At 43.9% G+C, this 26816-nt stretch overlaps 1 protein-coding gene across 1 annotated transcript; it reads right to left on the bottom strand.

The window, feature by feature from the left end:
• Positions 1-5780: 5780 nt before the first annotated feature.
• Positions 5781-25795, bottom strand: C1QTNF2 (C1q and TNF related 2). Its single transcript, XM_090020704.1, has 3 exons — positions 25375-25795; positions 11143-11394; positions 5781-8065 (listed from the first exon to the last, which is right to left on the bottom strand). The coding sequence occupies exons 2-3, from the start codon at positions 11384-11386 to the stop codon at positions 7452-7454; spliced, it is 858 nt and encodes a 285-aa protein (XP_089876830.1). The 5' UTR covers positions 11387-11394; positions 25375-25795; the 3' UTR covers positions 5781-7451.
• Positions 25796-26816: the final 1021 nt, after the last annotated feature.

Genomic DNA, 26816 nt, shown 5'->3' on the forward strand with positions numbered 1-26816 from the left:
TCTCAAGCCACCACTGCCCCAGCCCAAAAGCATACAACTGCACACCTGCTGCACCAGGCCACCTTGGCCATTTATGACTGTGCCTAAGGCGCTAATGAGGCCTCCTCCACAAACCATCAGTTTATCAGTCAACCAAAGCGTGTGTGTGTGGAGAGAGAGAGAATTACTGAGTTCTAACCATAACAAAAAAAGTAGAAATTGAAGAAGGCAGCCATGCCAGCTTACATTTTCTTTGTGGCTTGGTGCTTCTCCTTCCCCGCTGCCTGTAATGCTCCTCCCAGTGGCACTGCCACCACTTCTCAGAGGAGCAGCAGCAGTTCCCTCCTTACAGCAGTCAGACCAGCAGCCAACCCTCTCTGGGGAGCTACAACACACAACTTCTTTCTCCTTCAGCCACTGCCCCTCTACTGCCACCAAACCCAGGGTTTTTATAGTTCTGGCCTGCCCCTTCCAGTCACCTGACTAGCTGGCCAGACTCAGCTTTTAATCCTTTCCCTGCCAGCAGGCTGTGCCCGGAAAGTTCTGGTCTTAAAGGGACTAACCTGTCTTTTGGTAACAGGGATAGTGTTCCCTGTTACAGTAATAAGCAGAGGGTCAGACATCTTTCTGAACCATTTGCTTTGGGGCTACTCTGCAGCTGTAAGCATGCTGAATTGCATAGGTCTCCTTTGAGTCCATTACTATAAAAGTTAAGTAAGCTGCTGGAGGGGGAGAGGTCTCTTCATTAGGTTATGAGTACAGAAACAGTGCAGTAAATGTTGAAGAATTATTTCATGCAACGGTTATGGCTGATATAGAACATCTGAAGGCGACCAAGCCCCAGAAAGTATACATATTGTAGGGAGCTCAGGCTTGGCCTGTTTGCTTCCTGGCTGGACTTCCAGCAAAAATCCCTGTTTCCTGGTGAAGAAACAAAGCTGTGACTCTCAGAAGTCTCAGAGAAAGGATCAAATAGCATCTTCTAGAAAATCTTGTAGAACTTCTTTCTGGGCATTAAAGGAACATCTATCTTATAGGTCAGCACAATACTTTGTAAGGAAAAAGGTTGCCTTTATCTCTTGGCATCATAAGCTGAAAAAGCTGGGCCCATGAGTCAGAAATATGATCTCAGCACCTTTTCTATATCCCTGTCCATGTATAAGCATGATTAGCTTAAGACACTGCCTACTAGTTTGCCAAGTTCTCTCTAAAAATAAAAAGTTGCTCTCTCAAATACAGGACCTTTGACTAAAGGTGCTTTCAGTGGCTGGCAAGGTGTGGTTTATGTGTTTGTGAATTTTATTCTGCTTTGGCCAGGCATGCAGTTCAGTGGGCTGGTTGTTGTTTGTCTTTTTGTTCACAATGAAATTTCTGATATGGTGACGGTTTTACAATCTCAAAATACTCTTAATGTCTCTAATCTTTTTTATTACCAGTAGATGGCTATAAAATAAAACAGCTATTTCAAAAGTTAACTCCTCTGTTCCAGACCACATGAAATGGGGAATTAATTAAAGAAAGGGATGGGGATTAGCCCACCAACATGAAGAAAAAAACATGTGTAGGAAAAAATACAGTGTTATATTTACTCAACCCTTTCCCCCTTCCTCTTTTCCCAGGGTTCATTATGGTTCCAGTTCTGCTTTTGAGAGACCTAAGCTTTAGGGGTCTACACAGTGTCGTAGCAAGGGAGGGGCAAATGGGGCGACCGCCACAGGGGCTGAAGCAAAGGGCGCCAGTAGGCCCTGCCCAGCTGGGGCAAGGCACAGGACAAAGTCGCAAGCAGCTCATTTGGGGAGGCACGGGGACAGGGGAAGGGCAGCTCTCACTGCTTTGTGCTCTCCTGGGCAATCATGGGAGGGGGTGCAGCAGGCTGCTGCTGTGGGCTTTGCCCCGGGCACCAAACTTCATTGCTACAGCACTGGGTCTACCTAACTTGAGGAGGTGGTTGGCACTTGGGAGGTTGCAAGTCTAGTTGCCATTTTCATGGGCTGATCATGTTCTCCACTGGGAGTCCCGTCCTTCACCTCTGATTGGTTGTGAGGGTTGTCCATCATACGTCCCCGCCCCTTGCCACTGATTGGCGGAGAGGGGCAGGGCCACACAACAGGTAGCCCTCTCAACCAGTCAGTGGCGAGGGGTTGGAGTGGCAGCTATTTTGGGCTCTCCTTTATGCGGGCTGTCCTTCCTTCCCAGTGAGTTGAAAAGTCAGGCTGCACCACTGTGAGGATTGTTGGCTCCCTCTGGGGAGAAACATTTTATTTTCAGTAAGTTTTGTGGATTTTGCAGACATTGCCTACTTCTGCAGGCAATGCCAAATTTCATGATTTCTGCAACATCCACAAACTTGTGATTTTGATAGGTCCCTACTAATCTTCCACTGGCGGATTGGGGCGGGGGTGTCATTATCAATGATGTTCTCCTTCTCCTATTCTTTGTGGTGCTCTTCAGGTTCACTTCCAATAGTTTACCCAAGGTGCTCATAGTAAGAGCTGGGTACAGGTGAAGACACCATCTTGTATAAAGTGTAGCTCTTTGGAAAAGGGAAAGTCCCTGCGCTAGCTCAAGATTTTGTTCTCTACCCTTGCCATTTAGCAGGCCCCACTTTGCTTCTTTTGCCTTTTATAGCCCTTGGTTTGCCTCCTCTTGCAATGTCCTCATATTCCTGTTCCTGCGATTCTCCCACAGCCTTCTCTCCCCACAGGTCAAACACATCCAGGATTTCTTTCCTGTTCCAAACAGACACATAGGATGCAGGTGACACTCTTCCTCAACATGAAGCCACATCCATCTGCTTGTAGAGAAGAACAAGCAGGGCCATAAGCATTTCCAAAATAGGAGAGGAGGCTTTTTCTAGTCACTGTAACCACATGGATAGATCTCTTCAACACTGTGATTGAAGTTGTTACTATTGTGGGAATGGGTATTGTAGGATTGTGGCTGGAGAACTGTTATTAGTGCTGAGACTTGTAATCCAGTGACTACACTGGCTTTGAGTCAATGGCTGTATTGTGCCTTCCAGGGAGTGGTATTACTTGGCTACAAACAGGCTGTGTTTTCCTGGTTTGCACCAAATTTATACATGAGCACGCTGACAATAAAACTTCATAGTGTAGACCAGGCCTAAGCTAGGCTTTTTAAACTATACTGTATTGCCTGTGCTAAGATGACAGCTGTAAAATGTATTGATTGAAGGTGCACTAACAAAGAGTAATACTGAACCAGGAATGGTAAATAATATATAAAGCATCACTCTTAGTGGTGCAGGTCTGGTGTAACTGAGCACTCTGTAGAAAGAGAGGTTTTAAGAGTGAAAGAGCAAGCTCATCCAACAACCAATTTATCAGCAGTGAAAATCCCTTGTGCTTCCAAGCAGAGATGGTCCGGATGGGGTGGTCTGTAGGGAGGTAGCTGACTGGGCTGTTCTGACTTTTTCTTTATTTCCAGCTGTTACAGCACATTCAAGATAGCCACTATACATTAAATGCTTTGCTAATAGTACTGCTCCATGTAAGCAGTAATCATTTTTTCATATATGTTTCTTTCATTTTTAAGTGGATAAATGCATAAATAAAAATCTATAAAGTAAATATTAAAGTCCTTTTGTGGGGAAAGGGAGGGGGTGTGGGAGATAGGCTGAATATTGGGGTCAGGATCTGGACTACGCAGTGGGAATGGGGATAGATGTGTAGGCTAGGGCAAAGTCCTATCAAGTGCTAAGCAACATCAGCTCCCACTCATATCAGCACCAGTTGAGGGTGCTCATCACGTTGCAGGGTCAGAACTTAGGGAAGCCATCAGGGTTATCCGCTTCCCAGCCCTGCTCCCTGCTTTATACCCATCTCTGTTTTCTTACCCTCCATGCTGCATTCCAATAGAAGTGCTAAGCTGCAATCAAGAGTCTCTGTGGTCTGGGACAGACAGTGCATAAACCGGTTTGAACCAAAACAATTAAGTCTGATACTACTATACTCAACTTTTCTTCATGCCCTGGGTTGTTGGACAGAACCAAAATTCAGTAGAAGTGAGGTGGCAAGTTGAAGTGGCCTGAGTAAGGTCACTTAAGCCACTTGCCAGCTCTCTCCTATATGGTTGTAACTGTGGTAGGATGCACAGCGATTCCTACCGCAAGGACTAATGTGCCTGGGAAGTGTGGAGCATGACATCTTTAAGAGGTTCTCACGAGAGGCAGCTGGTGAGTGCAGAGGTTCCTCATATACAATGTGGATCAGTTCCAACTTAGACCTGGAATAAAGCAAACCTGTCAGACCCCTTGTCTGAGTGTTTTCTTGGACAGCACAGTGGGGATGGATGGGAAAGAAACTTAAAAATGCATCTAATGTTCTGGGTTAACTCTTTGAAACTCTAAGAGTGGGTGGTTCTGGTATGGTTCATTAGCATGTATGTTTCTTTCGGAAATGGTCACTGAATGTGCGTGTCTCCCACCCAGTCGCTCTCTGTGCTTCATACAGTTCAGGAAAGGAAACACCACACTTCCCAAATAGACTTGTCAAAATGAAACGGTCTGTTCTTTTGACACGCACAAGATGTCATCCCCTGACCTGGCTCTAAAAATCTGCCAGTATAACAACTCACATACTAAGTTTCACCTACAACACTCATTATTTCTCACTGCATCTTTAAAGAAGAAAAAAGACAACTAGTGAAAACATGTCAGTCTGCATAGAGTACATTCAGTGTTGTTCTTCCATCTAAATTAAAGGTAACCCTAGCTATCGGGAGTTAATGCAGATGGTGTGACAACCTTTACTAAATAACCTGTTTTGTTTTGTTTTTACAACAAAAGCTTTTAGTCCCTATAGCAAAAGATTTTTCTAAATCTTAGTTTTACTGCATGGCTTAGCATTTAGTTAAGTAGTTTAAATGAATGGCAGGGCATGGTTTCCGAGATCATGGTTCATAACATGCAAGCAATACGTGCCAGAGATATTAAAAGCTATATGCTTTTCCATCCTAAGCTAATAGAAGTTCTAACTCTAGAGATGTGTGAAACCAGCTGATTCTCCTTTGTGCTGAAGGGGAAGATCTCTGTGTGCGAGAGAAGAGTGCCCTCTTGAGTACAGAGCAGAGAACATTGCAAAGGCGCTGAAAGAGAGTTTGGGAATGAATATTAACAGCCATCCCCAGGGAGCGGTCTGGAGGTTTACAGTGAATGCCAACATGAACCAGATCAGACTTTCTTCCAGGAAAGATCCCTAGGGAGGCAGAAAGCAGATCTGAATAATTGACAGGGATGCAGGAGCAACGGCTGCTCCCTCCTCACCTACCACAATCACACACATTCACGTAGGGGTTTCTGTGTGATCCCAAGAAAGGAGGGGAGCATGCTGGAGAACTGGTATTCCCCACCTTCCCTGCCTATGTTCACACTAGGAGCTTTAGTAGTAGAAAAACAATTGTACACATCAGCAAAATGTTCATAATATGGATAGTGTAGCTATACCAGCAAAGCTCCATTTTGTCCTGCTATAGATAAATCATCCCAACAGGCAAAGCAAAGCAAGCTACTGGTAAAACACTCACGGTTTCATTGATGTAGCTGTATCTCTAGCACAGATTTGTGCTGGCACCATTACGTCAGTCAGGGATCCCACCTCTTCACACAAATTAACCTAGCGGTGCCCAGCAGAAGCCTGTAAGAGAAGCAGCCCATGTCTTTCTACTCACTTTACAAGAGTACAATGCCCATGGTCAGTGAGTCTGTCTGGTTTTGGTCTCATTAAGTTTAGAGGTATTTTCTAGTTTTCATTATTACAGTACCAGCCCACTTCAGAAATGTTTTAATTCAGCTTTATTTATTTTTTTACTTATTTTAAAAACAGCAGCTCGATTTTAATGAAAAGCAGCACAGTTATAGTTAACAAAAATCATGCGCATATTTGGATTTGTAAAAGTACAATTTAAAAAATCCCATATTGCTCTTGTGGTCTTTCCCCTCAATGTATAAATGTGAGGCTTAAAGGGGCTGAAACTTCATATGAATTTTCATTTAGAGCAATAGAATAAAGACGATCACAGAACTGTGACTGTGAGAGCCAAAGGTGCACATATCAGGGGAAGAATATGGCCCATAATTTATTGAAAAAGAGAAGCTTCTCTTATCTGGCTGCCAGACTGAGATCTGTGTTATAAGCATTTCATAATAATAAGATGGAGGTTACAAATTCCTGGAGCTAACAGTCAGACTGTAGCAGTTTTATATCAGGGGAGCTTTCATCTCAACTACAGTACTGTTACCATAACAGAGCCAGAACTTTGTGCTCTTATCACCAGACAAAATGCTTATAAGTGAAGGAGCAATGCTAAAAAAAGAATCTGTTACAAGTAACTATTGTCTTTTTCCTCACCTAGTGGAGAAAGAAAGGTGCGTGATTCTGGAACATCACTAATATTTAACACAGTAAAGTGAAAATAAACGTGATCATGTAGTATTTGGTGACACCATTTACATCCTGGATAAGTGAGTAGTTGTTGAAGCCTTAGAACAGAGCCTCAGCAGTACCATACGTACCCAACCAACAAAAGCCAGGGAGAGAAATTAATAAAAGTTGTTCCTGGAGTAAAGGTTTATGTTCAGTCTGAAGGATGCAAGCATAGTTCAAAGTTCAGATGCAGATTTGGACTGGAGTCTCACTTCGTGTTTGTCAAAGGTAACCATGAGGTTTAGATTCAGATCCCAGCTTTACTAGAGTTTGGGTGCAACCAGACTTAGGGCTTCAGGTTTGGCAACTCTCCAAGGCCCAAGTTTATGCATCCTGGACCCATTCTACTAGGTACTGAGTATATCAATACCCATTAACTGGAACTTGAGAGAAGTTTGCATTTAACAGGAAGTTTTACAATTGACTACCAAGGAAACAGGAGGATATCTTTACTTTGTACTGGTTCCTAGTTTGGTCACATTGCTTTGCTCTGTAACAGTGCTCTTAAAAGCTTGAGAATTGTAGCTGTCTGTCAGCATCTTGGCTGGGAATTTCCTGATGTTGAAGTGGTTATTTAACCTGAACTTTGCATTAGTGAAGATTCCTTTTAGGAAGGGGAATAGACAAAGTCTCTAATAGATTCCTGAGAGCAGGCTGCAGGAGATTAATTTTTGGCTCTCAATGTATATATTTGGTTTTATTAAAAAACAAAAACAGGATTCTGTCATGGTGTTAAAGTTGCAGGATTGATAGCTACAGCATATTTGCTTGGCAGTAGAAAATGTAGCTGACAATTCCAAGGAACTTAAAAACCAGAAGAAGGCTAAAGTAACATTCTTCCCATGGATTCTATATTATGGGGTGCAATGTTTGATAATGTGGGAGAGCAGACATCCAAAAAGCTAATACAGCCTAACAGCTCTGAGAATGCCAAGTCCTACAGTGATCTAACACATGCACACATAGAGGCCATTCTTCACTGGTATCAGCTCTCAAAACTCATTTTCTACTTTTTTTTACAGTCTTCTCCTATATTTCATTGAGATAATCCTGGTCAGGGTATATCAGAAAGCCAGTGAATAAGCTGTCTGTCCAGTATGGATCATAAAAGAGCCCGTTTTGTTCTGAGTAGAAGATCTGCAGCCACACTTCATCCTCCTGCTTCAGGGAGAGAATGGTTGAACCAGAGGCAACATCATGATTACCAGTGTTGGCATCAAAGGTCTTTATTCGGTACTGTCCATTGTGAACCAACCCAATGGCCAAGTGTTTATTGGCCAAAGTGATGTCATAAGTAAAGTAGTAAATACCAGGAATGCCGCATATAAATTTCCCACTGGAAGCATTATAATGCCCTCCTTCATTCATGAGGATCCTGTCAAATTTGATGGGTAGCCTCTCTCTTGGGTAGCTTTTTGTGACTGCGACAGAAAAGGCAGATTTGGCCTTTTTAGCACCACAGCTGCAAGGACCTGGCATTCCAGTATCACCCTTGTTCCCTTTGGGTCCTTTGTTTCCTTGGGCTCCATTTTTCCCAGGATTTCCCTTTAGACCCTTTGGACCTCGCAGACCTGCTTTGCCGATGGCTCCTGCTTTGCCCTTAGCTCCTGGTTTACCTGGGTTTCCTGTTCGGCCTTGTGATCCTGGAAGACAAATTGCCTCCTGTGAATTTTCAGTGAAAGACAGGAGGAGATTGTTATCATTGCAGCAATAAATTAACATGTGGGAAGAAAATAGCAATAACTACAATATAGAGGCAGCTCTGATGACATTTTACCTGGGGCTGGATGGCTGCCATGGCTGATCAATCATGTTAGTTTTTCTAACACAAATGTTATAATGTACCTTATAACGAAAGATTCCTGTAAAAAAGTGTCCTGCCCCTTCAATGGCCAAGAGCCCTGAGTACCAGTGATTAATCTATATTGTATATTCAGTTAATAGACACAGCCTCATACAAATATTCAGTTTCTCCTGGGAGAGTTGCTGCTTTCCCAGAAGAAACCATGAATGTACAGATATTCAGGTTTTTTCTCCTAGAGTAAAAATGACTGCTCCAGGAGAAGAATAACCTGGGAACAACCAGAGATAAATCACTCCTAGGAGAGTTTTTTCTGGGACAGCAAATGTCTGTACATGCTGTGGCTTCGATCAGAAGAGACAATGGTCCTCCAGCATTCTCCAACCCTCCATCAGAAGACTGTGTCACTCACTGGACTCTGCTGCTCCGCAGGGAGCAAGAACATGTCCCTTTTACAATCCCCACATTGTGCCGCAGGGAAACAGGCTGACTATGGGCAATCTGGGGTCAGCCAATCCGGGCTGCCCTATACACTGCTGTTATATTCTAGGCAGACTAAGGGAGCCTGCAGAGCATGTACAGCCCCGCACCCTCCCTGCCCGACCAGCTGCACAGTATAGGCATTGCACGTTCTCCGCTCATCAGGGCCTCAGTATTCAAATGTCTATACATGGGCCTCAGTATTCAAATGTCTATGCATGGGGCTCATGGGGCTCTCTCTTACCAGGAGAACAAACCTAGGAAAAGTCTCCCAGATTATTTGAATGCACGTACTTAACTAATCAGTTAATTCATGAGAGAGCTGCCAGTAGGGTGTGGATGTCAACAGAGGGTCCTGAACCAGGCTTAGCCTTTTGATATTGTACCACATTATAAAGGGGCTCTTTTTGTTATTTTAAGTTTTATGTTGAAGAATAAATCTGTGCCCTCCACAGAAATTTTGGATACAGTAGTGAGTCCCTCCTGGGCTGAGGAGATAAGCCAGCTACTTCCGTGAGTACAAGCAAGTGCTTAAATGGGGTGCTGAAGGTGAAAAGATAAATTGCCTTGAAACACAGGGAAAACTGAGACAGCAGCTAGTATGAAGCTATATTAGGTAGGTGATGCTGCCCGTAAAGCCTTTCTTGTTCCCATTTTAAAATGAGTTCAAATTCCTACCACTGGAAGGGGACCCTTTCCCCTGTTTATCCATTTATAGTGATAATGTAGTTTTCCCTCATGCTGTCTAGTTTACATGCCTGATTCACAGTGGGAGGGGATCAGCTCCATGACTGGGAAAAGTTCAGTCTTCAAAGCAATCTGGTGGTTGCATCTCTGCTGCAACTGCCAATCAGTACTCCATCCCAATGGATAGGAGCATTTGATGTCAATGCTACTTTACATAAAATAGAGGTAAATCCTTATTTCATAGCTCACTGGAGCAGCTTTCAGATAAGTCACTGAAACCCCATTGTTATGTATGGCGTCCCTACTTCCTAACTAGGGAGATACATGCAGTGACTTAGTGCTGAACTGTATTATTAGCAACAGTGTTATACTTAAGTAATGCTAGTGTACTCCAGCAAGATAGCTGTGACTCTTTTCAGAAATAATCAGTCTGCTACTCATTTGCACTAAAGATTTGCTTAAATGAGACAGGTGTATGAGGATGTGAATTTTTAAAGCTGCATAGTCAAGCTGGAAAAAATAAGGGGGTGAGAAAAATAATGGTGCATGTGGATGCATTTCAGTTTAGATTAATTTGATCAGGAAGAAATCTAAGCCAAACCATGTTAGGTGCTCGTGCATATGAATGAATTGGAGGTAAAATGGCTGTTTGTCAGTTATTGCCCATGTATGTTTTTCTAATAAGTGGTAAAAGAAAGCCAAACTCTAGTAGTATGGCCATTTTCCCTTTGAAAATGGCTATACTACCTGGATGGCCCCATACTACTAAGATGACCATCCCAAAGGAGGATGACCTCTGTCTCTCTGGACTAAGCTTCTATAGTTTGCAGTTAGGTTTCATCTACAAGCAGTAAGAGTGTGGGTGCAGGACTGGTTGGTCTAAAAAAAAAGGGTGATTTTCTCATGTGGAAAAAACCGAAAGCCTTTTTACATCACTCAAGCAGCGTAAAAGGGCTTCGAAGTCGATGCAACTTCCTCATAATTCAAGGACACCTCATACTACCCACATAGCATGAAGGGGTCTTGATATAAGAACTAGGCCCATGTTTTTTCAATGCTTTGGGGGGTTACTACAGCATTTCAAAAAGCAGTGTGCCAAAACTAATGTGAAGCAGTTCATGCAGATTCAGTTGCTCAGAGAAGGAGCTCGCTGGCTTGGGAAAGTCAAACACTAACATTCTTTTTTGTGTCACTTCCCTTCGAGATGGCAGAATGGACATCAGGGCTGTGTCTGTACTAGGCGTTCTGCCAAAACCAGTAAAACACTTTGGGGAATGCTGACACTAGAAAACCTCACCTCAGACCTTATGGGCAGGCATGTAAGAACTGCCGTCTGTGATTCTTTTATCAAGACCAATAAATTTACCAGCTGTTGAATACAGTTAGATCAACAGTCAAAACATTCAGATCACTGTTTGATCTGATCCTCCATTTAATTCAAGAAGAGCCTACAGAATCAGACTCCCTGCATATAAGATTTAAAAAAAAAAAAGAAGAAAAACCTCCCATCCATTAGTTTGACAAGTTTCAGCTGCTTTAGACAGAGGCCCTTAGACCACCTATTCTCTGAGTACTGCATCTGAATCATATCTGAGCCACATGTTGCGGGCTGCTGGGTGTGGGACTGAGCTAGAAAGATGGACTGGAACTTTCAAGTTCAGATGGTCCTCTGAGCTCTGAACCTTTACATGAGGGCCTCCATGAGGATAACAGAAAGATTTAATGTTGCTCTAAGAAATAACTTCCTCTTACCTTCATCTCCTGTCTCTCCTTTTTCCCCATCTTTCCCATCCTTTCCATCTTTTCCTGGGAATCCCATTCGCCCAACTGTTCCTGGAGACCCTGGTGCTCCAGGGATGCCTGGAGGTCCCTGTGGCCCTGGCATGCTGCACAGGAGCTGTTTGGGACCTTCCTGAAATTCTCCTTTAACAAAGCCACTGAGAATGTGATTAGCTACACAGGGCATGGTCCAGATGAGAAGAACCACAGAGATCATGGTGCATTCTGTTATGAGGAAACACAGAGGTTTATTGACATATGGCAGACCAGCATGCATGCAGAAGGATCCCAGCCATCTGACAGTCAGTGTGGCAAGTGCTGCTACAGAAATCAAGGCTAATTAGAGAAGAGTGAAGTGAATCAGGTGATGAAACCGATCCAGATTGAAATGGATCCTAAATATTGACAGTCCTCCTACCCTTTACTTCCCATAATAAGAATGTCTGAGGCTTAACTCTCTCTTCTCTCATGACTTCTGTCTTGCAGTGCTGTGCCTTATCTGCTGCAAAATCATCCCTAACTGGGGATTTATATCTGATTCCCAGGCATGAAGGAAGGAGAGCTGAGGGTAGGCAGGAAAGAACACAGAAAGTGCCATTCATTATCTGTTTCTTCAGACCCTTGTTTCCCCCTTCCCCTCTCCCTCTTTTGTATTCCACTGTTTTCACCTCCAATACAAACTGAAATGTAGTGTAGTGGTGGAATGAGGGCAAAGAGGTGCTGTAGATTATTAAAGTCTAAATCTGTAGTACTGGTCTCCCGTAAATATCTTCCTCAATCAGGACTCTAAAGAAGTAACTCCTGAGCATAGGTTCTTGTGCTCTCAGCAGTCCTTGTTAGTGTGGTCAAAAATTCAACCTCTTCTCACTGAAAAGTAGACTGAGATCTCACTTCCTCTGGCTAAGCAGAGATGTCTGTCCAGCCTTCTCTTTCCTTAGGTTTCCATCAGTTCCAGTCTATGGCAAGCAGAGTGCACTCTGCTGCATGTTATTAGGTTATACAGTCTTTCACTCTGCATGTAAGCTGCAGCTGTCATGTTGCAGCTGTCAGTGCTGGCAGGAGATCAGTGACATTCTTCAGTACTTTATTCTCTGCCTCTTCATTCCCGCCCCCACCCTAGGATCCTCCCATCCAGCCTTACCTTCCTTATAGTTTCATCCCTGCCTTCCTAAGCTTACACCAAGTTGTCTCACTTATTGTCACGCCCCCGTGTTGTTTTAAGAGTTCTAGTTCAAATCTCTCTGGAAACGTGTATATCTGATTAAAATCCAAACCCTGTTTTTCTATATTTTGTTGTCCCTGACTTCTGTATTGAGGTCAAGTTAACTCTTTGTTAGTCCTTGGAATCCCACTAGCTAATATGAATGGCCCTGGTTGCAGGAGTTACTGTGTAATAAAAACAACTGATTTGAAGTATAATAAATAGCAATTTTTACTATTATTTCTTAAAATATTTTGGTTAGGAAGGGTTCTGGATTCTGATTCCCTTACTACTTATATAATAATACTACTTACGGAGTGAAGTGCTACTTACAGTGTTGATATCTAAATTCCTACCTAACCCTATAAACATCTACAATAGGTGGCAGCTAAGTAATAATTTTAAGGGTGTCAGTGATGCCCAAACACTGTTGAGGGTCTGAGTCTGTATATAGGTTTTCCAAGGTCACACAAGAAGCCAGTGGTAGAGCAAACTTGAAGTCAGGTCTTTCAAATCCCAGCCTAATCATCAGACTGCCCTTCATCTCTGCTCATGCACTGGTTGTTAGGTATGAAATTAAGTCCCATATCTTCAGCTTCACCCTTGGCCCTGAAATAACACAAGCTGCTACCAATATCTTAGTGCTTATCATTATGCTTGGGGTATGCTGCTGGCTGGCAAGGCACTGCCTTTTCACTTAAGAGATTTGAGATGAGCTAACACCAGTAACATTCCAAAAAACGAACATTATTCTTCATATGTTATAAAGTAAATAGTTAATTACTCCCCTTCCCTACCCCAACCTCTATCTCAGTTTCTGAATAATTAAACACTGAAGAGGTTCCTGAACTAGTCCTCTAGATAAGAACACCTGTTTATGCTGAAGCTTGTTGTTTTTGACTGCCCATCATGCGGTCATAGAGCAGGGCGTTGCAGAACGATCATGAGTGTTTGCAGCAGAACTAGAGAGCACTACAGAGTCTCTGGAGCCAAGAGGCTGACTTTTTCTTTTTTTCTAAAAATAGAATAAATCCTTTCTGTTTATATGGCAAACCACAAGCTGAAAGAGAATACTAGTATAGTCAGAATACTTTACCAGCCTATTTTTAAAAAGAAAACTAGAAGCCACCATTCTCCTATCTGGGGTCATTCTCCAGATAGGAGAATGATGGGATTTATCACTGGTAATATTAGTGATAAAGGCCACCATTCTCCTATCTGGGATCATCTTGAGTAGTATGTACTCTAGTCCTTTCAGCCAGATGGTATCACAAGCAGCTGTTAGATCCATCAGCACAATACTTGCTTTTTCCCTCCTTTGAAAAGCATCTTCAATGTCTTGAGCAAGCCTTACTACCTGGTCAGTGGTTCATCTACTTTTGTGGAACCCTGCCTATTCTGGTGGGAAATGTGGAACAATGATGTCAGTTATCCTATTTAGGATCAGTTTTTCCAGTGGTTTGTAGACAACTGATAGCAAAGATACTGGTATGTAGCTGTCAGGGTTGTCTACTTTTTTGCCTGGTTTGGGTCATGCAATTATGTGAGTGCATCTCCAGTATTTGGGAATGTTGTTTCTTCTTCTCTTGCATACTTCATTTCCCCTTCTACACATCATTAATATGGTGGAGCCACACAACTACTTTATCATTGATGCTTGCCAAGTCCTCATCATGGGTGCATGGGTAAGCTGTACATGTGAGGAGGTGGTCAGCAATCACCACACTTACATATTGGTCCTCATGCAGATCCTTCATCCTCTCCACCAGTGGAGGAGATAGAAAGAGATACAAGTGTCTGCATAATGAGGTACCACAAGGATCAGTGCTAGCACCCACTCTTATGAACATCTATGTATTTGACCTTCCACCCAGGACAGATAAAAAGTACACCTACACAGATGACTTGGCCCTGTCCACCCTCTACGAATCTATCCCAGAAATAGAAAATGCATTGTCTAGGATATGAATACATTAGCCTCTTACCTGCATCAATAGATCTGGAGTGAGGGGCACCAGCAGCGCTGGTGGGGGAGGGATGGGGTACTGTGGGAGGAGGGGGTATGGTGGGTTGGGAGTGAGAAGCAATGGCATGGGCATGGACAGGGCATTGACTTACCAGAGCTGCTCAATGCCACAAAACAGGAGGGAGGAGAAGGGGCCAGGGGGATCTCTGATTTTCTATGATTAAAAAAACAAAATCAAACACCAAAATATATAGGTATTGAAAATGTATTTTATTATAATGATTGAGCCACTGGTAGGCTTTCAAACTGCTTTAAAATTGTAAATGTACCACCCACACACACTGGGGGTTGTGTGTGGTAAAGTGTGTGCTTCTGGCTGTTGTATATTGTGGGAGAGTTTTGGGACTGGAAGAGGACCACTTCCCTCCCCCTTCATTTTGTCCAGACCATTATCTTAAGACTCCTTAAAACAGGGGCGGCCAACCTGCGGCTTTGGAGCCATGTGCAGATCTTCAGAAGTTAATATGAGTCTCCTTGAATCTTTGCACAAGCTGATCAACGTGTGTTTATGCAAAGATTAAAGGAGATGTATATTAACTTCTGAGGAGCTGCAGGTTGGCCACCCCCCTGCCTGCCTTAAAAAAACCTAGAAAGCCAATTTAGTGACTGCGGCCAGATCCAGGAACACTGACCACCTTTGAATTGATTGGTCTGCATTACCAGTGTTCAAATGATGGTGTTTCTTGATTGGGACCCTGTGATGATGTCATAAAAGTTATTTAAGGTTCAGGCCACCTGGGGTGGGTCTCTTTCTCCTAGGGTTGCTGAGATGTGGAGAGCTGAATTAGGAGTCAGAAAACCTGCTCCCCATGCAGGGGGTCTCCCCCACTTCACTGGAGAAGCAAACTGAAGATATGTGACGGGAAAGTGTCAGGTACAGAGAGAGAAAATCTGTTTGAGGGCTTGAGACCCCTGTTCTCTCCCTCTTCTTCCCCCTTTTGTTTTTTTTTTTCTGGGTTTTGAGTGGGATTGATGGGGGGAGAGGGGAAAGGGAGGTGTGTCAATCCCTACAACAAACTAGTCAAGGTTGGAGCCTGGCAGTTTTGCTGGCGCCCTCTGGCCCAGAGCTGAGAGCCTGGCATGTTATAACTGCTGTTGCAACTTCTTTTGGGTTCGGCATGGCTGTGTTGCTGAACCCCAGCTGCGTGTCTTGCTGGCAGTTTTGGCCTTGAGTGGGGTGATACCAGGAGTGTATTATCCCTAGTGCAAGCTGACCAAGAATGGGGTCCTGGCTCCCTGTATTGGGAATTGTAGTGTCTCAGCACTGCGGTACAGCTGAGACTGGATGTCCAGGCTGCAGCCATAGGCCCGGGCCCTTTTTGCTGTTTCACAGCTACTGCATGTCAGCCTAGTTGTGTGGCTGAACCCTAGCCACATATTTGGCTGGCAGATTTGGGCCAGGGTGAGACCTGGCACTTCTTGTTATTTATCCAGGCCTCAGTGCAGTATAGGTCTGGCTGCTTTCGCTGACCAGCCCAGGCCCAGCGAGATAGTCCAGGGTTTTGTCCCTTTTGTAGTTTATGCCCCAACCAAGCAGTGTGGTTGGGTGCTAAACGTAGTTCAAGCCCAAGCCAAGATAGGCTTAGCCCTTTTTTGTTGTTTCATAGCTGTTAGGTCTCAACATAACAGCGTAGCTGAGACTAAATGTCCAGGCTGCAGCTAAAGAGGCTTGGCGCTCTTTTGTTGTATATTCAGGCCCTGGTGCAGGGCGGGCCTGAGTCTCCCTTCTTTTGTTTTTTACATTGGTTATGTCTCAGCCTAGTTGTGTTGCTGGGCCCCACTGTATGTTTGCTGCATGTTTGGGCCTGGCTTGGGGCCTGGCACAGTTGGGGCCTGGCACATGTTGTTGCTTTTGCAGCCCTTTGTCCTGACCAAGCACTGGTTCCTGCTCAGGCTCTTCTTCTGTTTGGCTGGCTTGTCTTTGAGTTCTCTTGCAATTTCCCACCCCAGCAGATCTGGGACTAAGACTAGAAACTTTGGGGTGTGATATGCTGAAGAAAGCAGCAGTTAACCCCTCAAAACCATCATATGGAAGAGGAGATCAGTGCTACAGCTTAGCAGGGAGCAACAAGGGGCCCCTTGCAGCGCAGAAGAACCTACACTCTCGAGTAGCTCCCTGTGGAGCAGCGAACTCAAGGAGCAGCTCATAGGACTCCCCGGAGATGGCCCCCCTCTCCAGCCCATTGCTGAAGGGCAGGTAAAGGTGTGCTGCCCCCCAGAACTACCCTTTGGGGAGTCCCATGTCCCAGACTGCCTGGGTATGGGGGAAGCCTCCCCAAGAGGGTGCCACTTATAGACCTTGTTTTGTAGTTAATAATAGTGTTTTAAAATTATAGTTAGTGTTTACTTTTGTTTTTTCTTTATTTGTATAATAAATTTGGATTTTGTGCTTACACTGCTTACGAGGGAAGGGTTGTTGGTTTTAGTGGACACCCTAGTGGTTCATTTAGTGTTTCCCAGGTAGTCTGGGTGGGGGCTCGAGCCAAGGTGAAATATATTTAGTACCCCAAAACTGAACTTGGCCCTTGTTGCTGCTGACAGGTGCTCAGCGGAAGCGTTACATAAATATATCAACAAAACACTGTGTTCAACATATACATATATAATGTTGCTGATATAGATGTAGTGGTGTTTTATTTTAATTGTGAAAAAACAGAGATTTGGGGGATTTAAATCTGTGAATTTGGGATTTTTTATTAGACAACTTTGGAATTTTTTTAACAGAGAAAACCAGGATCTTGGCTTATCATTTTAATATTCCTTGTCTGGCAGGTTAAGATATTTAAAATGCTTAATCAGTGGACAGAGACATACATGAGAATGCAACATCTTCCCTAATTATAGAGCTTCTTCTATATTAAATGAAAGAATCATCCACCCACTTTGATTTTTTTTAATATCAAATACTCTACTTCAGCAGTTCCCAAACTCTGTCAGATTGTGCACCACCAATTTAAAATAATACAACCTCAGGTATCACCAGCAATTTTTTGTCTTACAAAGTAATTATAATAAATCTGTTAATGTGTGCCATTGACAGGTGGTCTGGGTACAACTGGTGGTACCCGTACCACAGGTTGGGAACCGCTGCTACTTCTACACTAATAAAAGTGACAGTAGCCTAATAGAAGCAATCTAACAAGCCATCATACAGTTCTCCAGCACTGCCTGAGTACAAAACTGTCATGAAAATCCAGAGTAGTTAACTGAGCACAGATGCAAACTAGGAAATTAAATGCAGTGGTGTGAACTGATTTGTTACAATGCAGTTCTAGACAACAGTAACAAGCAGTGTCCTGGGGCTAGATACATACTGAAATTAATAGAAAGACTTAACAAGGCTTTGCCTGAATTTCAGAGTATTCTCTATTTAGCCCATGCACTAAAAAATGAGATGATTATTAACCATTATCTGGACTGAAAGTATTGTGAAAAGCATCTCTCTTAACATGCCTCCCCCTTCACAATCTTAGATCCCGAAGGGGAGGGAACAAATATTACGTGCTGAGAGAGGCAAGTACCAAGTAACTTTCAATTTCAAACCCACTGGAGAATTGTTGAATTCAAGCCCACTGAAGAAATCTGTTGAATTGAGAGACTCTTAGTTCTGCAGTCTGTATAATTAAGAACACGCAGAGGAGTGAGAGACAAAAACCAGTGCTAATCTTGCCTTCTAAGCCATTTTGATCATCTTATTCCTATGTTCTCCTATGCTTTATGCATATTTAAGTTAATTTGTTGCTGGTGAAAGGCGTCAGATTAATGACTAAAACTACAGAACAGGTATCACCATGGACAGCTGAGTAAAGACTTTTCCTCATAAGCAACAGTCAAAACAGATGGAAAAATCTTAAAATGCCTAAGGAATAGGATGGACAATATGATGGAAGATATTATATCGGTAATATAATATATCTGCTGTGGCCTTAGCTAGCAATTCTGGGTGCAGTTATGATTAAGTATCTCAAACAGGGAATAACAAAAATAAAGGGCAAAAGCAGACAGCATTAATAATTAGTGGCAAGGATAAATTTCCTTATGAGGATAAGCTGAAAAGAATGAGACTTCTTTGGAGAAGGGATGAACAAGAGGGAACTTACAGAGATATGTAAAGTACTGAGTGATGAAGAGAAGGTAACTAGAGAAAACAGAAACCCTTATTCTGTCAAGAATAAAGCAAAAGTGTACTCTGAGGATGCACATTTTAAAATTGATAAATATCCACTTTAGCCTGTGGAAATTATTGCTATAATACAGTGTGCTCACCCTTGTCATGTGGTCCACAAGGCTCCCTATGGGTCCAAAAATTTGGTAGTGAGGGAGTACTGGTGCAACTTTCATGACTTAAATTTCCAGAACTGTGGGGGACACTTGGGCTGGATAGTGTGTCCGTGCACACTAGATTGGGCATTCAGGGTGGTACGATGCCTGATCTTGACAGGCAGGACCAGGTGGGGGCAGTGCAGGGGTCCCAGATTGCCCGGGAGTCTACCGGAATCAGCATCCATTTCCCAGCAACTACTGACAGCAATCTGGGAGATTGATATTGTGAATGGGTTGAACAATACAATTAATGACAAGAGGTGCACCAATACATCAGTTCCATATCGGATCAGCACTGATATAAGGAAAATTGACAGTATTGGCAATCAGCTTTTTTTGGCTGATGTGGCTGATAATGTTGTCAATAAATGCACCATGCATGCGCTCAGCTGCAACACAGGCAGCCAGGAGTGCAGCCCGGCAGCATGGAAAGCAACTGGGTCCGGCTGTTAAGTCTGTTGTGAGGGAAGGGGTGTGGGGGGGGGGGCGGACAGATTGAGGTCCCGGTGGTGAGGTAGGGAGTGGGGCTGGGGCAGGGGCAGGCGCTGCACAGCTAGGGTGAGGTGTAGGACAGAGCGACTTGTCCATAGGGTGTGGGGAGGGGGTGGTGGTTCCCACCGTTGTACGCACCCTAGGAGGTCATGGTGCGGGGTGTGCCCCCGGATCTGCATGCGGGGCAAGGGCAGGCTGTTGCTGTGGACAGGAGTCAAGGCTGTGCTGAGTAATTCCTGGCAGGGGTCTGGGCCAGAGCTGTGCTTGGGGTGGGCAGCAGCAGCACTGGGAGGAGGGCTATGGTGAATTTTAGCTAGTAGCCCCCATACAAGTGCTGCCGCCCACCCTGAGCACAGCCCAGGCCAGCACCCCACCAGGAAGAGTCCAGCACCACCCCCATCCCCAGCCCACAGTGGCAGCCTACCCTCGCCATGCACACAGATCCTGAGGCACACCCCACCATGCCCTCCCAGGGTGTGTGTAGTGGTGGGAGCCACCTCCCCCCACCATGTCCCCTGGATAAGCCACTCGCAGCTTCGTTCTGTACACCCGCCCTGGCTGTGCAGCGCCTGCCCTGGCCCCAGACCCACTCCCACTCCCTCCCTCACTTCAGGGGCCTCAATCTGTACCTCCACAACAGACTTCCCAGCTGGATGCTACTTTCCAAGCTGCCCACTTGCCTATCAGCAATTGGATCAGTACTGGCTGATATGACTCGTTAAATATTGGCCATCAGTATCAGCCCAAAAAATCTCTATCAGTGCACCCCTGTTAATGACATTATGTATGTTGGGAGGAAAAAAAATCTCCCAAATAGCTTCAGTCAGAGTTGGCAATCTTAATCTCCACTAGCTTCAGATGAACTAGCTCAGAAACTGGCAGTGTGGATCTCAGTATGAATTGCATGCATCTGAGTGCCATGCAGCTATGAGTTGGACTACTTTCAGCACTTGCGTTAGTTTATTTCAATCTAGCTTAGATACTAGACTCTGCAGCATAAGGAAAGCCTTCCTCATTTTTCCATGAAAGATAAATTTATTTAAAGCTCGAGTACTTCATCATAGATATCATATTACCATATTTTTCACATGTACCCCCCCTCAAATATAACTCACCCCCTATGTTTGCAAGGTCCCAAGATGAAAAAGAATCTTACCATGAAGTATGGTAAGTAGCAGAGGTCTGGGGTTTTCAAAGCTGGAGGCTGGGAGCTATGCGCCAGAGTTTGGGATTGAGGGATGGGGGCTGGAGGGTGTGTGCGAGAGCTGGGAGCTGCACGCTGGGGCCCAATCTGACATGCTAGCTCCAGCTGTATTCCAGGTCCAACCCTATCCACTGGTTCTGAAGCCAGTCCACTTTATGCTGGATCCAGGGCTGTGGGTAGGGCCCAACCCTGCACTGTGACCACAGACCAACCTGATCTGGCACAAGGTTGGGAAGGAGGGGTTACCCCAGGTATCTGGGAATTTGTGGTGAGGAGCAGGGAGGGAAAGGAGTGGTGACACTATTAACTGCTGTGGTTTCCAGACCTGCACAGTTAATACTGCCACTGCTCTGCTCTACCCCCAAATTTCCAAACTCTTTTCCTCGCATATAATGCTCACTCCAGTTTTCTCCAGCTGGTTCTGGTGGGGGAACAGTGCAAGTTCTGTGTGAGAAAACATAGTATTTCTGTTTGTTACAGAACGAATACAGTCCTGTGCCGTGATGAATTTACAATAATTAGTTAATATCCATAAAACATCGTTCCTGTGCTGGGCATTTTTACAAAATAGATATTTGTGTTGGACAACAGTTCAACAAAACCTGACATTTCACTGAAGCACAGACTCTCGACAGACTACTTGCTGTACGCTAAACTTTCTTCCTGACCTTCACCCCTGGGACCATTGCTTATAGTTTAGAGAGATATATGTAATCTGTTTCTAATTTGCTTTTTGGAGGCGTGTGTGTTGTGTTTAAAACTGGTGATCAAGCCTTCTTCTGGGCTAGGGACAGACATTCAGAACCCCAAGCCTGAACTGATTAAATCTTTGCAGGTTAGTCTAACCTGCAGAGACTGAACCATTTTGCAGCTGGATAGACATTCCCTTTTCATTCCAGAAACACAGGCATGTGTCTGCAGCAGCTCAGACCAGAAGCCCTGGGGCATTAGAGCAGCCCTCCTTTCCCTTCCACAGGGAAGCTGAGCTGAGGGGGAGCATGGTGAGGTCCCGGCAGGCCTGAGTAAGCCTGGGGAAAGGTTTAAACCCCCACCTTGGCTACTACTATAGCTTCTACTATAGACCGCCACACCAGGAGGGTAAGTTAGACCTGGAATTCTCTGGGCAGCTGTCAGAGGCTGTACGGTCAAGAGATATGGTTGTTGTGTGATCTAAACTACCCTGACATTCTGCTGGGAGGATCAGTCAGCCAGGACTAACCACTTACGTAGGTTCGTAACCTACATCTAGGACCTCCACCTAATGCAGGAGGTATATGATCCCACTAGGGCGAACACCTTGCTGGACTTGGTGCTGGCTACGGGGGATGATCTGGTGGGGGACCTTCAGGTACAAGGAAACCTAAGACCATTTAAAAGTAGAGACGGTCAAGACCATTAAATAGTCTTTAATGTCAAGACCATTAAAAAGAAGAGAGGGTTCCTAACACTTGTGCAATGAAAAGGTTCGAAGGAATCATACGGATTTTAATGAGCCATAATGTCAGTTGACACACTCTCTGCTGCCTGAATAGAAATGCTGCTGCCTCTGTCAGACTGTTGGTTTTAAACTTGGGGTGGCACAGGAATCGGGGGGGGGGGGGTGCAAGTGCACCAGTGCATCGCCCTCTTCCCCCAGATCTGCCCCAATTAGGAACATGGCTGTTCTCAGTTTCTGTATAACTATTTAATACTTTTAGGGACGCACCCCACCAAGTCTTGTTCTCAAAATCTTACAGCAGTGGTGCTCAGTCTTTTGTCCCTGCAGGCCTGATGAGTGGCATGTGGTCAGTCCACGGGCTGGATCAGGTCCTGCACACCAGGGTTGGGCCTCATGCTGCCACCATCCAAATACACTTGCCCAGATTGGGCCCCTGCAGCCTCAGCTGGACACTGCATGCTGGGATCAGGTCTGGCACCAGCCTTGCATGCCCAGATTGGCATGCAAAGTTGGCAACCCTAGTGAAGACACCTCTACATTGCTGCCTTGACTGCCCAAAGCTACAGGATGGGTTGGTGTTAGAGCTGTTGTTAAAACTTGGCTTTATAACTCTGTACAGAGGTCCTGCTTCTCTCTCAGCTTCAGCATAGAAATAGTTCGCAAGATTTTATTAAGGCGGAAAATGTTTTTTTCTTTTAACACTTCCAATAATAAACCATCCATCCACCAATTTATTTCACAAGCGGATAGCTTTATAGGTTTAATTAGCAAGGATGCTTTTTGGCCTACTTATCCAGTAATGGTTACAGATGATTCGTATCCAAGTTCAGTTTGTGCATTTGCATTGAAGGATCAGTGGCAAAATCTCCCCAACCTTTTTGAACCCAGAAGCCCTCTTTGCATAGGGTTGGATCCACGTGCAGGCTGGGGTGGGGTGTGGAGGAGTGGAGTCAGGACTTCCCCTCCACAGACTTAGAAGCACTTGGGTCAATCCTGAGCTAAGAAGCAAGGAAACGGATGGTCCACTAGGCAGTAAGGGCTGCAGAGGAAGTACAGGTCCTCTGTGCATTTCTAGGAAGAGGCCGATCTGGACAGGAGGTTGTTTTCTCCTTGATGGCATTACAGTTCCCAGACCTTTCAGGGATGATGCAGGAGAATTTCCGGAATAATGAAAAACCCATACCCTCAGGGAGAATCCTTTGTACAAAGTTCTTTCACACAGCCTGTAACAGTTAGGTTCTGGAGCACCGTTATACAGCAGATACGCAGAGCACTGCATATTTGTAATCATGTTCTATGCAGAGATCAAGTCCTAAAGGATTGTTTCATTTTTTTCTTCTTAATCAGTGTGTCTATATGGTCATTAATGCGCCATAGTTACTGCACATTAAGTTTTGCACTTGGTTGGTTAACCAAGTACTAAATCAATATGCAATAACTTGCGCTACTGCGCAGTAGGACCGCCACTGGCTTTTTAGTGATGCTTACTGCACAGTAGCCTACTACTGAGCAGTAGCATATTAGTACAGGTTTTGCCCAGCACACTACTGTGCAATGCTATGCTATTGTGCAGTTAGCGTCTTGTGTAGTCGTGCCCACTTTATCATAGCTCCTGCTATAAAAATATGTAACAAGCCTTCTTTCCAAGTAGGGGAGACCATGTGGCCCTAAAAGTGGGAATGCCCCTGTTTTCTGGGCTGGTTCTAGTATTTCTGTTGATTATACACGATGAAACAGTGAAATAAAAATGTGGCTCCCACCTACTGGTCCACTTTTGGTGACCCCCTTCCTTTCATGAGGATTCCTTGTGAGCCCATGAGTCCTCAAGACATTGGAGCAGGGGGTCCAATGGAGAGAGAGAAGCTAGCTGGAAGAGGAGCTTCAAACTCAGATGGAGCTGTTTCTTTCCAGAGGAACTGGAAGAGGAGCTTCTTTTTCTCCAGCGGTCTCTCTTTTCCCAGGAAATCAATACATTTCTGTTCGTAGGACATTCCATAGAATTTGAACCCTGAATTTTCAGGGTTAAAATCATAAATTACCATTAGTTGAGCTAGGAGTTATCTGAGCTAAAAGACAGGTTCCTCTAGTAAATGTAATAGATAACTTGCAAACTACCTCATGTGGACTACCTGCTAAAAAGGGAACAGACCCATGCTCTTCTAGAATGGTTTGCATGTATAACCCGCCCCCCGCACCCCTGTATCCAACCCAGCCACCCAAGGTATTCTGCTTTATTTACTCTGAAAATCTATTTGTCCTCATTTGTTTCTACATATACCCTTACTAGAGAAGATTCCCACTATAACAGCCCAGGATCTTGTTCACACTGAGTTTTCTGAGCAATTTTACAGTTAGGAAATCAGATACCATGTATAATTTAAAATAAATGAAAGGAAATTAAAACAGGATCTGGGCAAGGAAAGGTTTTGGCCATGGCACTTAGTACCAGGCACAGAGGAACAGCTGTTCCTTTCTGTTATTGTGTAGTATACTTTCCTTATTACATCTCAACTGCTTTGCAAATGTAAAATCAGACTACAGTTGCAAGCAGTATTTATCCATCTATAAGGGTGGTTGGGCAGTGACGAATGACCTGACTCAATAGTAATTTTCCACCAAGGAAGTCCACAAAAACAATCTGGTTTTGTGTGTATGAGAGTGGGGAGGAAGAATATTCTCTATTGCTTGAATATTGACTGCCTGGATCAATTCTTGCACTCCCTAAACTGATGATATTTTCCTTCTTCATGCCTTCAGATGCTTCCTGTAGCAGTTTTCTGAGTGAAAAGATTTGATTTTTCATTTCACCCTGATGTTTCCTGTACACATCGATTAAATAAAACTACAACCTCCCACCTTTGGAGCCCTACAGAATAATTACAGTTCCGGTATTCTTGAAGCGACTGATTTTTCTTTGATCATAATCTTTTCCACTGCTAATTGTATTATAGTATCACACTAATAAAAATGGCAAGGCAAGGTTTGTCTGCAAAAAGCTAATCAATTATTTGGTTTTAAACAAAGTGCATTGTTTAGTAACAATGCAGATGTTTTAAAATAGATGCATTTAATTTTTAGTACTGTATAGATGTAAAGATCACTGGAGTTACACCAGGAATGAATTTGGCCCATTGCCCAGTAAGCAAAATGCTGTCAACCTTACACACTGAAAAATAAGTTTTTTTTTGTAATTGGAATTACATCATTGTGTGTGCTGTTAAGGCAACAGCTGGTACCTGTGGCAATCTTTGACTAGTTTTGTGTACAAAATGTTGTTATACAAGCCACCAGTGGCAAAACAGAGGAAAAGGTTGCAGCTGAAACTGAAGCAGTTGACTGCTCCAAACAAAAGTCTGTGATGAGCACTTCCCCACTGGATTATTTCTTTTGAGTCTCTTGCTATTAAGGATTCCTTTGCATGTCCCAGAAATCTGAGTGCACAAAAATTTAGACCTTATTTGGTACGTTTTTCAAAGTTAAAGCTAAGGAGTGGGGGGAGAAAAAAAGGAAATTCTACTCACCAGGACTAATCTCTTCAGTTAGATCTTGACATGCACTGGAAAACCTACTGAATCTTAAGCAGATGTTCCACAGCAAATCACTGTCACACACTGTAGCCAGAATCCCAGTTATTGTTGCAAACAGCTTCCTTCTGAGAGAGCCTGAAATTTAAAGTTCTCCAATTTTTTTTAAGTTTGATTCTTTTTCCTTGTATTCCCAGCTTCCTGCAGCACTTCAGGTTTTGGCTTAACTTTGCCAACGGCATATTTTCATTATTGCGTAATGGATTTGAGCCTCTTCCTCATGTCACGTGATTTGGGAAGAAGTTTTTTACACACATATGGCTGAAAAGCTCTTGATGCTTGGAAAGTTTTTTTTTTCTTTTTTTCCCCTTTCTCTCTCTCTCTCTCACCCTTGCAAGCGAGTCTGAACTGTTTTCAACTTGCTCGGTTCATTTCTAAACAGTTCAGTTTGCCTAATGCAGAGTCTGGCAAGCAGAATGCGTAGGTTGATAGATTAACTTAGCTGGAGCCCGGAAATAACCTTTACACTTGATCCTCATAACATTAGCAAGGGAGAAAAATCTTATTCTAGCACTGAAGCTCAATTATCGGTTCAAAAATGACTTGGGCAATTGGATGGCAGGAGATGAGTCCCAAGGCTGGAAGTGAAATAAGATGTTCCCCTGCTGTCATTAATTACAGACCTCATCATAAGGCAGGCGATGCAACTCAACAGCTTTGCAAAAGTTCCTTCTCTCATACGTATTTCGCCTATACGTGCACACACCCAATTTTGAAGTTAATATTAAGATGGCAGGCTTGGATTTTTGGTGGCAACATTCTCTTTCATTGTTTAAAAAGTTCCTTTCCCCCCTTGTTTTTTGTTTTAATTTGCAATGTATTCACAAGAACTAGGAAACACAGTAGCTAGATGGAGGACAAGGAAACAGAAATAGTAATAGGACCCTGTCACACCTTACATGTAGGATGTGTTAACTGCTCTTAAAATGTAAGCGCTCAAGTCTTCAGACACTAAAACACCTGTTAAATGAGATCATATCATAACTTAAGACTCTTCATGGGAGGAATATCTCTAGATCATATTAAGTAGTACATTTTCTGCCATTGTCTGACCACTCAAGTTGCTCGTATTATCCATGGAGATAATACGAGCAACTTGTGGTCCCCAGTCAGCTGATTGTATACCCAAGTCCCAGGACACTACATCAGGGCGGTTCAAGACACTGCCTGGCTTACAGCTCCATGTTTGAACCACGCTGGAGCTAGTTCAAGAATGGTGCATAGTGTGGGGCTGGAAATAACAATCAGTTGATTGTTGGTCCCAGCCCAGGGACTGTACCAGAATCAGTTCAAAATCCTCGTGTCCCATGTGCAGCTCCTAAAAATCATGTTTGCGCTGCATGGGAACTGGTTTATGACTCTAGTACATGCAGGGGGTT

Source organism: Crocodylus siamensis, chromosome 10 (assembly GCF_052110815.1).
Source record: "Crocodylus siamensis isolate JL-2025a chromosome 10, ASM5211081v1, whole genome shotgun sequence".
Taxonomy (NCBI): domain Eukaryota; kingdom Metazoa; phylum Chordata; order Crocodylia; family Crocodylidae; genus Crocodylus; species Crocodylus siamensis.